Source organism: Rattus norvegicus, chromosome 8 (genome assembly GCF_036323735.1).
Source record: "Rattus norvegicus strain BN/NHsdMcwi chromosome 8, GRCr8, whole genome shotgun sequence".
Taxonomy (NCBI): Eukaryota; Metazoa; Chordata; class Mammalia; order Rodentia; family Muridae; genus Rattus; species Rattus norvegicus.
This window is the reverse complement of record NC_086026.1, coordinates 48039153-48050987: the sequence shown is the minus strand read 5'-3', so window position 1 is coordinate 48050987 and position 11835 is coordinate 48039153. Positions and strand designations below refer to the sequence as shown.

General features: G+C 34.8%; 1 protein-coding gene across 3 annotated transcripts; it reads left to right on the top strand.

The window, feature by feature from the left end:
* The first annotated feature begins 3634 nt into the window (after window positions 1-3634).
* Or10d1g (olfactory receptor family 10 subfamily D member 1G) lies at window positions 3635-10422 on the top strand. Of its 3 annotated transcripts, XM_063265080.1 has the most exons (4): window positions 3635-3823; window positions 4358-4450; window positions 5101-5222; window positions 8980-10422. In XM_063265080.1, exon 4 carries the CDS (start codon window positions 9175-9177, stop codon window positions 10108-10110), a length of 936 nt encoding a protein of 311 aa, XP_063121150.1. In that variant the 5' UTR covers window positions 3635-3823; window positions 4358-4450; window positions 5101-5222; window positions 8980-9174; the 3' UTR covers window positions 10111-10422. The 3 variants fall into 3 exon arrangements, 2 of the variants coding, with proteins under 2 accessions (XP_063121150.1, NP_001000458.1); XR_010053941.1 differs by lacking the exon at window positions 4358-4450 and having other exon boundaries at window positions 8980-9064; NM_001000458.1 differs by lacking the exons at window positions 3635-3823; window positions 4358-4450; window positions 5101-5222 and having other exon boundaries at window positions 9175-10110.
* Window positions 10423-11835: the final 1413 nt, after the last annotated feature.

Below are 11835 nucleotides of genomic sequence, written 5' to 3'. Positions count from 1 at the left end.
GAGTATATTTATACATTTGAAACCAGTCAGAAACAAAAATGAAGTGGCCACACATTTATTTACTTAAACCAGTCATAATTATTACTTTCTCTGTCTGTAATTTCAAGAGAGGATAATCTTGTCACCAGCTGAACCCAATAATCACAGGCACAGAGATTTTTATGTGAAACCAGCCATCAACTCTCTTAACATAGAAGCCGAGAAGCTGCTGGCCTTTCTAAGAGCAGCCTGTGCAGACAAACATCTCCTGGCAGTCTTATACAGCTGCCCTAGACTTCAAGCTATAGGTGTAGAACTGCAGAGATCAAATGAGATAGCTTTTATTTTATTTTTTTTTATAATGAGTTAAAACTAAATCAAGGGGGTAATAACCAGCAGACAAAGTTTTAACCATTTATTCTTTTGAACATGAAAAACAGAACAACATTCAAGCAAGGAAAAAAAAAAGATCTAAACTGACAGACATGGACAGGTTGGTGCACTGAAAGAGCCATAGTTGGGGTAAATCTAAGGCCTGTGGGAAAGTTCCACTGCAAACATCCAAGCACAAAGACACCTCCCTTCCATGAAGTAGTTAGTTCCCAGAGAAACTGCAAACCAAACTGTCAAACAAATCCACATATAACGCCAACCAACCTCCCCTTGAATCCCAACTGTCCCCCCGGAAAACCCAGAACAGTCCATTGATCATGAGTTAGCTTGGAGGTCACTTTGACCCATCAGTAATACCCTGCCTAGTTGCCAGTTGTTTGAATTCTTCCCCAATTGTTTGCAAGGTATGTAACTCCTTGTCAGAGTATACTCGGGTTGTTTCCCCTTGTAGGGGGAGGACCTGCCATGTTGGAACTAAACTCCTCTTGCTATTGCATTGATCACTGTCTCTGTGATTCTCATTCAAGAGGTCACAGAAGAGGTTCACACATCAAAGACAGACAATAGGCAGAGAAGAGAACTAGATGATGTCTGACCAAAGGGACCCAGATATCCTACCTAAGGGACCCAGAAATAGAGATAAGCATTTCTCCAGCAGGAGCCAAAAAGGAGGCAGGATATCTTCTGACCTCCTTCTGTACCTAGGAGAGCTCCAAAAAGTTTATGTTTATTTGCCTTCTCTGTCACCAAAGCACCCCCAGATAGTCCAAGAGGAATGCCTTTCTCAAACTCAATTCTCTCTCATGTGTAGGGCATAAACTGTCTCTAGTTAGGGTCTGAAGACTAAAAGCATCTCGGAGAATATTTTCCAGACCTTTCTCCCATGTCTGTAAACTTATGGTACCTTTTTCAGGAAACCAAGGACAGATTTCTCCTATAAAAATCAGAAACTGGGTAATTAGTTTTTGATTTATTTTTGCTTATCTAGCTTTTAGCATATTTTCAAGCATATATACAAATGGAATTCTGCCATTCCGTTGTCCCATTCTTATGGTGTTTACTCACTGCTGGCCCAAATTTTCCTCCATGTGTGCTTCATTTCCCATGGTGTCCTTAACTGTATCCACCTAACTGAAGTCAGGCATTGAGGCACCACCTGTCCAAGCCAGCTCAGTCAGTCAATGGGTTCTCCAGTGACAGAGTAAGGATTAAAAGAGAAGTGACAATTAGACAACACTGTAGTGTTAACCCCAGCTAGTTAGTTATGAGGCTGAAGGTGGGTTTACTTTTTTTTCTATTCTTCCTTTGCACCATTTTAATTACATGCAAGTTATAAGGTCAGTTTTAGGTTAAGGGAACCAGCAAGGCAATAAACAAATTCCTGTCATCAGTGCTTTAATGGCATATCAGGGTGACCAAGATATCTAGCCTAATTCCCTATCCTAGCCCAAAGTCATATTCTTGCCTGAAGCCTACTTCTTTGTTCTAGCCTATAATCAGATTCCTACCTGAGCTAACTTCCATGCCCTGTCCCAATGTCAAATTCCTACCTGGAGTAGCCTTACTTCCTTGTCCTGATCCAATGTAAAATTCCTGTTAAGTGGCCCCAAAAGTTCTCCACAGAAAAATTCGTTCAATGCAACTTTATGACACCAAATTAAAATAAATTAAAGAGGACAACAAAGTTTGAAGATCACCCACAGTATTGTAGGATAAATATTGTGGAATTGGTTTCCTTCCGACCAAAAATAGTCTACTCATTTAATACAATCTCTCCCTTCTTCAAATCTAAAAAAATATTTCTCATTAATCAAAAATACCTAGTATCCTCAAAACAATTCTGAACAAAAAAAGGGGGGTGTTGGAGGCATCAACCTTTCATGTTATATTATTATATTTTATTATATTATAGTGTTTTATTAAGCAATATTAACCCTAAATAAGACTCATGACCCAGATCTTGATGGAAAAACCTTATTGCTGAAGATACCACAAACTTGAAGCATAGTGTATGAAGAAGTCATGTTAAAATGTACCTGAAAATGTCAACCTTACTGGCTTGCTTTCTTATTATCTAAGGGTTCTACTCTTTTTAGTACAGGAGAAAAATCAATAGTCTTTCTCAGTTATTAGCCTTTATTTTCCGAGAAAGTTTTATCCAATGATGGATTAGTGACACAAATGTTATGGGAATAACCAATAGTTGCATCTATGCCCTTCTCTCCAAGAAACAAATAATCATTCCCAGTTTATCTGAGCCTACTTCCCTGTCCTAGCCCAAAGTCATATTCTTGCCTGAAGCCTACTTCTTTGTTCAATATACCAAACCTGTGGCTGCTTAGATCATAAGCTATAGAGTTGAACCTATTACTAATCATGAAATAACATAGGATTAGACATAGAAAGATAGATTAGTCTTCCTTACTGCTATAATTACTTTGTTTATACACACGTGTAATGATATTTTAATTCATTGCTATTAAATAATTTTTGAACAATATATTATCTGTTAGATCAATTAAGAATATGAAATAGAGGAACTGTGGAGATCATGCAGTTGGTAAAAGTGGTTTTGGCATGTCTCTGTGTAAACAATGTAATATAAGTGATTAGGTGATATATTAAGCATCAATGCTTAATTTTCCTCATCTGCTAAATGAACTATTTTTAATTCCATAAGAAAATAATCATTGTACTTGAGAAAATGCATTAGTATCTTATACACACTCAGTCAGTAATGATCTTTAAATAAAAAAAAATATCTACATGGACTAGTTCATATCCACATTACTAATTTATAATTTTCCTTTTCATATTCTGTACTAACAATCTTTTTGAAGTGACTTACTGGGAGGATACATTAAGTGACTAAATGTTTCTGTTCTTTTCAATAAATTTAGTTTTAAATGGCAATGTACACTTTAGGCAACTAAAAAATCCCCAAATGTTTGAAAAATTGAAGTGAAAGTGTTGGAGCGTTGCCATAGGCAAATACTTTAACAGGATAGACAGGCATAGATGTTGTCATGAGGCTTCCAGCCTGAGGACAGATTACCAGGCAGCCTGAAACATGGGAAAAGATCTCATTTCTGTTTTCAAGCTTCTATTGTTTTAACCTGGATGAGGAATTTAGCAAACTAAAGTCTAATTGGTCCCCCAGGGCAACCAATGACTAAATCAGGAAAAATGCCCAAGGGTATCTGAAAGGAATGATGGAAGGGGCATTGAAAGTGTTCAAGACTTGACAGCACAAAGATCCCATGAATATCATTGTACACACACCAAATCTTAGAGCCCGAGGCTAGGAAACCCTGACATTCTCTAAGTTCCAAAGAATACTTGGGTTGCCTTTATAACAGAAAAATATTCCATGCTTTGTAAAGTTGAAAGTATCTACAGTTTCAGTGTTTTTGCTAGGATTGAGTTGGACATCCTCAATGAGAGCATTACAGTAAGTTAAAGCTCAGGGTGAACTGGTGATACACTATCTCACAAAATCCAGGACCTAGGATATAGCTCAACCATAAAGGAGTAATCTAGCATGCCTAGACAATGAGTCTAATTCTCTGCATTGAGAAGAAATACACTTGTATCTAGCAGAAAAATTGTTTTTATATACGTTTTTCATTTTTTGATTAATACTTTACATTAACTGAGTACATGACATATGAAAGTAGGGAGTGTCTAAATACTCAGTTACTTTTAAAAGCTTTATTTTTCTGAAAATGGTTTTAATTAAAATATGAATTTATGTGATTATAAATTATCCTTTATCTCTCATAAGCAGGTGAATGTAGCAATCTATGTTCTGATATTTGGTCTTTTCATCTTGTATTATAACCTAAATGTGATAAGTATCCAATTGTGATTTAATTTGCAGTTCTATTGATAGATACTGTTAAATGTTTCTCTCATTACTATTTGCAATTTACTTAATAGTTTTAATGAAAAATTTATTCAAATGTGTTATTTTGTTTTTCTCAAGCTAGAGGAAGTACCTGAGCATTTTTTGTTTACATTTAAAAATTACATATACTATTCCTTGTTAGATATAAAATTTGAAAACCTTTTTCTCAAGGTAAGCAAAGTTTTATTCTTTTATAAGAAAGTACCAGAGTATTTTTTATTTATTAACATTTAATTTTAATCAAGTTTAGATAGATTTTCAAAAATAATTTAATTTACAGGTATCCAGGACTCAAAATATCTTGATGGCAGTAGGTATCTTGTTATAAAATTTATTACCTTGATTTATTGTTAGTATATTCATGCTGTTACAGTTCTACGGGCCAATGACCTGAATTTAGTTTTCTTCATTTGTTTTCTAGTGAAGAAATAAAGTGTGAGGAAACTCCAGGAATCTCCAATTGTATTTGTTTTTGGTTTCACTCTTTACTCCCTTTCTGGCCATAATTGTTCTGTATTCTTTTGCTGTCTTTCATGATATCAACATCATAATTTTTAATTTTGAGTAATTCAGTTTGTTGTCTTTCAACAACTCACAAATTTAATTGGTATATGAGTGAAACTAAAATGATCTAAATAGTTCTGCTAATACCTAGAAGAACTGTATATTCAAAATTTGCATTTGAACCATAATATATGTAAAAATATCTTTGTATAAATTGTTAGAATGAATCTATAATAACTGAATTTTTATTATTAATTTCTATATAATTTCTCCATTATTCCTTTGAAAAATCTTTTCTTGGGCTATTATCTTTACAGGGTTTGTGGAAAATAAATTACCCATGTATAAGAGAGTATATTTTCTGAATGCTCTATTTGGATGTGCTGAGATATATCCCTATCTTCAAGGGTGCACATGAACTCAATAATGTAATTCTAAAGTAAGTAGTAAAATATGGTTATTTGAATTATATTGTTTTGTTTTTTATATCAAATGCAGAAGTGATTAACTGAATCTTAACCATATTAAATAATTAAGAAAAAATTGCCTCTTCATTATAGTCATTTGGCTTTAGTGTTAGCTATGAAATTAAATTGTTATTGTCATTAAAGTCTATCTTACTTTTCAAATTAATATTGTATTGATTATGAAATTAAGTTTAAAAATAATTTTTAGCAAATTAAGTCTTGCAATATCTGAAAGTACTGTTTTGAACAGATATGGGTGTCTTTTCTGAATATATTCTGCAAATATATATATATATACATATATAGTTTAATAATATATATTTATATTGTTTAAAATGCTGAAAATTTACACACCTGTTTATCTTTGTTTTCAAATAAATTTACATGAAGAATTAATGTACCTATTTTGTCTCTGAATTTGTATGAACATGTGTGCCTGTAAGATATGTATGCAGTACTATATATATATATATATATATAGATAGATAGATAGATAGATAGATATATGTATGTATTGTGTATGTTGACTTTAAAGATCAACTTGAGAGACTAGATTTTCTCTGTCTGTTTTGTGGGTTCTGTGGATTGAATCCATGTCCTCTTTCAAGGAAGCAATTGCCTATACGTCATGAGCCACCTGGCTGGTGAATCTCTATGTCTTAAAGCATTGGTATTCAATCTTCCCAATGATACAAACTTTCAGTACAGTTCCTCATGTTGTTGTGACCACACCCATGAGATTATATCACTGCTATTTCATAACTGTAATTTTGCAAGTGTTATGAATCACAATGTAAATATCTGAGATATAGGATATCTAATATGCAACCATCAAAGTGGTTGCAACCCACAGGTTGAGAAAATTGTCTATAATGTATATAATGCTATTATAACTGGAACAATTTAATTTTAATATCTTTCTTTGTTTATATAACTAAATGCCTAGTATTTTCTATATATTTTTAATATTTTCTGATCTTACTGTTTTTCTATTTCTATTTTTTCTATAAGATTTTCTGGGGATTTTAGAAACTTATTTACAAATGTGAAAATTGTTTGGTTCTTTAACACATCCCCTCCCATTTGGTTTTCTTTGCTTAGATGGCTAGGACTGCCAATTTCATATTAAGTGTATCTATTTTTAAGTACTCATATTTCAATGTCAATTTTTTGTATAAGTCTTTATGTGTGTTTTTATAGAGGAAGACTCTCTCTCTAGTCATTTACAATCTCTATCTCATTATCCATACCTCATGGAACATTATAATAAATGTTATACCACAAATAATATATGTATAAACTCAGTCCTAAAGTTTGGGAATTTATGACATTTTTTATTTGCTTTTAGATTACACTCAATATACCTCATGTGTTATTTAGTCTCTAGATTGGGTTGAAATTTTCCAGACATTATTGATTTGTGTTTGCTTTCTTGTGTTAATCAAAACAGCTAGTACAAGTCAACAATACCTGTTTTCCTTCATACGCAATGCTTTTAGAATACCTGCAAAGCCTTTAAAGAGTTCTATATTGTTCTGTCTCCAAGGTCCCACTGAAGACTAAACATGAGTCAGTGTTTATGAGTCTGAATTCTCCAAATCTCTGTGGTAATCCTTAGTTATATTCAAAGCATATAAAACCTAGAAGCAAGACCTGTCTTCAGTTACTTACATAATTCCTTTGTCTATAGAAATACACACTCTACACACACACACACACACACACACACACACACACACGCACAGGGAGAGAGAGAGAGAGAGAGAGAGAGAGAGAGAGAAGCAGGCAGACATGTATACAGAAACAGATGAGGAAAAGAGAAAGAGATATGAGAACTGGTCAAGATAATGATCCTCTGTCCATAAAGTTTTTTAATTTAATTTTATTTTATACATATTCACTTTCCATCCCACTCACTGCCCCCTCTATAACCCCAAACCCACATTCCATCCTCTTCTCCTCTGAGTCAGTGGGGGCCCCATGAGTATCCCAGACTCTGACACTGTAAGTCTCTGTGAAGCTAGGTGCTTCCTCTTCCACTGAGGCCAGACAATGAGTCCAACTTTAAGGACATATCCCACAAACAGGCAAGAGCTATTGGGATAGATCCCGTTCCAGTTGTTTGAGAACCACACGAACCTGCATATCTGCTACCTATGAGAATAAGCCTAGGTCCAGCTCATGCACATTCTTTGGTTTTTGTTTCAAACTCTGAGAGTTCTAAGATTCTAGGTTAGTTGACTCTGTTGGTTTTCCTGTAGTCTCTATTCACTTTAGGGCCCCAAATTCTTCCTCCTATTCTTCCTAAAGAATCCTTAAGCTCCATCCACTGTTTGTCTTTGGGTATCTGCATCTGTCTAAATCAGCTGTTGGGTGGGCCCTTTCAGAGAAAAGCATTATCCTGTCCTCAAGCATAACAGAGTATTATTAATAGTGTCAGGGATTGATGCTTGACCATGGGATGTGTCCCAAATTGGGCCAGTTAATGGTTGACCATTCTCTCATTCTCTGCTCCGTCCCCCATGCTTTCATTCTTGTAGTGAGGATGAATTTGGGGTTAAAATTTTGTGGGTGGATTGGTGTCTCTATCATTTCACTGGTGTTTTTTGTCAATTGTACAGGAGGTGGCCTCTTCAGGTTCCATATCCAATGTTGTGAGTCACATCTAAGGTCATTCCCATTGATATTTTGGCTCCTCCCTTGTCACCTAAAAAAGTTTTTCAACAAGTTTTGTTTATACATTTTTCAAACCCATAAGTGTTGTAGAGGGCACAATTGGAATGAAGCAGGAAGAGAGAGGAAAGTAAAAGAGTGCAGAAGTAATTACTGAGATGGATATTCAGGAATGAACCCAATTCTTTTCACTTGGTATAGACACTGAACTACTGAATTAGAAAATATGGGTTATCTTATATATTTTAGTGTGATTACTCCAATCATGACACAATCCTATAGTTTATTTACTTTCTTTTTATACTTATTTGATATAATACAATTAGTTTCTTCCTCTCTCTTTTCCTCCCAAAATCCTGTTATATGTTCCCTCCCTTGTTTTTTTTCTCAGTTCATGGCCTTATTTTCAATTATTTGTTGTTATATACATTTATGTTCCTAAATAAAACCTGCTCAGTCTGTATAATTTTTACATGTAAGTTTGTTTTTAAGGTAGACCATTTGGTATTGAATAAACCGTTCGTATACTTTGCTCTGGGGATGACTTTTTCTCCCACTTGTGTCCTAGTTATATCAGAAGCTACACACATCAAATTTCAGTCCTACAATAGTAACTCATTTTCTACACTCAACAAGAGAGCAAAAATAAGGAAGAAGAATCTCTTTTAAGAATGGAATATTATACTTTGGAATAATTCCATATGTGTTAACTGCCACTACAATTATTACAATATTATTATAGGAGTAAGCCCTGTCACATGGATGCTGTCTATAAACCTCTATTAAAATAAATATATAAGACCAAAATAAAAAAAAGAATGGAATATTCTTTGGATGTTGATCTCCTTTTCCATGTCTGCTTTCTATTGCTTCTCAAAATCCTTAATAAAATGAATTGTACTCTGCCTATAATGTTAATTCTAATCTTTAGCATATCAAGATCAATATAAATAAAATTCAAATCAAGGTCTGACTTTTATCAAACTGAGAAAAATCTCATAGTCCTCAGTTACATTAATACCTTTATTGTTTTCATGTTTTTTTTCCTCAATGTAGATCTGCTCCTGTATCATAAGGATGTTTTCTTAAGAAAAAACAAAAAGAAAGAAAGAAAGAAAGAAAGAAAGAAAGAAAGAAAGAAAGAAAGAAAGAAAGAAACCAACATATGTGTGAGAGAAATTTTTAGTTTGACTTCATTGTTCATGCCTTGGAAATCACTATTCTGGTTTAAAAACAGACATTCTCAAAGCTATGAGTAATCTCTCAATAGTGACTCAGTTTATCCTTCTGGGAATCCCCCACACAGAGGGTGTGGAGACCATGCTCTTTGTCCTATTTTTGTCTTTCTACATCTTTACCCTAGTTGGAAATGTGCTCATTCTTCTCACTATTGTCTCCTCCAATCGGCTTCACACACCCATGTACTTCTTCCTGTGCCAGCTGTCAGTGTGTGACATATTTTTCCCTTCTGTGAGCTCTCCCAAAATGCTGTTCTACCTCTCAGGAAATAGCAGAGCCATCTCCTATGCAGGCTGTGTGTGCCAGCTCTTCTTCTACCATTTTCTTGGTTGTACTGAGTGTTTCTTGTACACAGTGATGGCCTATGACCGTTTTATTGCCATATGCTTCCCTCTAAGGTACTCAATAATCATGAACCACAGGGTATGTGCCATTTTGGCCGTGGGGACATTATTTTTTGGCTGTATTCAAGCTACTTTTCTGACTGCTCTTACCTTCCAGTTGCCCTATTGTGGGCCCAATGAGGTGGAATATTATTTCTGTGATATCCCTGTGATGCTAAAGCTGGCTTGTGCAGACACATCAGCACTGGAGATGGTGGGGCTCATCAGTGTGGGCCTGATGCCCCTTAGCTGCTTCCTCCTCATCCTCACCTCTTACAGCTTCATCCTTTGCTCTATTCTGCAGATCCGCTCTACTGAGGGGCGGCACAGAGCCTTCTCTACTTGCAGTGCCCATCTTGCTGCCATCCTCCTTGCCTTCATGCCAGTGGTCCTCATATACCTCCAGCCTACCCCAAATCCCTGGCTCAATGCAGCTGTTCAGGTCTTGAATAACCTCGTGACACCTATGCTGAATCCTTTGATCTATAGCCTCAGAAATAAGGAAGTAAAATGTTCTCTAAAGAAAGTGCTACAGCAAGCGCTTATTCTGTCTAAAAGGAGATAGAGAAAGGCTTAGATGCTAATACTTTAATAATACTATAGCTTCTTCAAAACACATTTTGTGCAATGGATAACACAAATGTCACCACTGCTTTGAAATATTGAAGCTTAAGGGCAATTAACTCATGATGAACTAATAAATTATTTGTTCAGCAAGGACTATCTCTTTCCAATTGGCAGAATATCTGGCAATTTCCATTGTATGGCTTATGCTCTTATCTCTACAATTGTATTTTTCCCTTTCATTTATTTTTTCATCACCGTATAATTTTCTTGTTATTTCTCCAAACGTCTGAAATAAATCAGCTTTCATTTCAAAGTCTGGGATTTCTTGATAGAAATCAAAGAATTTCAATCATATGGATTTCTGAAACATAATGAAATGCCATGAATCATAGCTTGGAAAAGTTATAGCTAGATGGGACCCATTGTGTTCTTATGAATGACACAGAATACTTCTATCTATAGCCACCAATGAATCCTTTGTGTTAGTTATACACAAGGAATGGTAAAACAGAATTTATAGGTTGTGGATGAGGAAACTTCGTGAATGGCAGGCAGTCTCTGTTGGTTGTCATTCCCAGAATATTTGAATTTGGATTTGGAATTGTCAGCACATACTAATGCTTTTCCATAGTCTATGGTGCACTTCATTTGTCATTTCACACAGTTTTCTTTCAGAGAAGCTGTCATTTCTATGTTTCCTGTAGATTTCCTTTTCTCCTGTGTTCATCAATGATATACAGGTAGAATCCCAGTATTATTTATTTATCTATTTATTTAAAAACAATATATGTTGAAATGTGTGCATGTGTGCATGCATTCATGCTTGTGTGTGAATGAATGTCTATGTCTTTGTGAATATATGCATTCTGTTTGTTCTTAAGCTCTTTGTGCAGAAGATAATCTCAAATCCTTTTGAGCTAGAGTTATATGAATTTGTGATATTTCTGAAACAGATTCTGGGATCTGAGCCATAGTCTCTACTTCATTATTTTTAAAATTACATCTATATTTCTTATCTATAAAGGGTATTTGTTATCTGTGGGTATAAAGAAAACTACTTAGATGCTAAATATTTTGGAGGTGTAGGAAGGTGGCAGTTCACTGGCAAATTTTCCTCTGAGACGCAGGACTTCACTAGCTGTAAGAAGAGTTAATGATTATTGTGAGGAGGGCTGTAATGGGGGGAGGATGGGGAGGGGAACACCCATATGGAAGGGGAGTGGGAGGGGTTAGGGGGATATTGGCCTGGAAACCAGAAAAGGTAATAACAATTGAAATGTAAATAAAAAATACCCAATTTAATAAAGTTGGAGGAAAAAACAGAAAAGAAAAAAACTGCTAAAAAATAATAAAATAAAATAAATGTATTGGATAGAGAATAGTAGAGGTATAGAGGTGGGTTTGCGGGGAGGAAAAATGTGGGGAATATAATTATAATATAACTGCAAAAAGAAAAAAAATTCCAAAATCATTCAATAAAAGATAAAATATCATATAAGCAATATTTTCTATTTACTGAACAAATAAACATCAATGGACAGGTTGGTCACTTGATAGGATGGTGAAATAGCAAAGCAAAATGCTGTTTAATGAAGACTTAAGGAATCAGTACTGACAATCAGTAGATCACTTAGATGGCAAGACCCTGAGAAAGTCTGTCTTGCCCTAGATGCCTCCTCTAGGCCCAAAATAGATTTGTTCTGAGCCATGTACAAAAAACATG

Bases quoted from the DNA above. Each gene is read 5' to 3' on its own strand.
- Or10d1g (XM_063265080.1), top strand. From the start codon at position 9,175: ATGAGTAATCTCTCAATAGTGACTCAGTTTATCCTTCTGGGAATCCCC.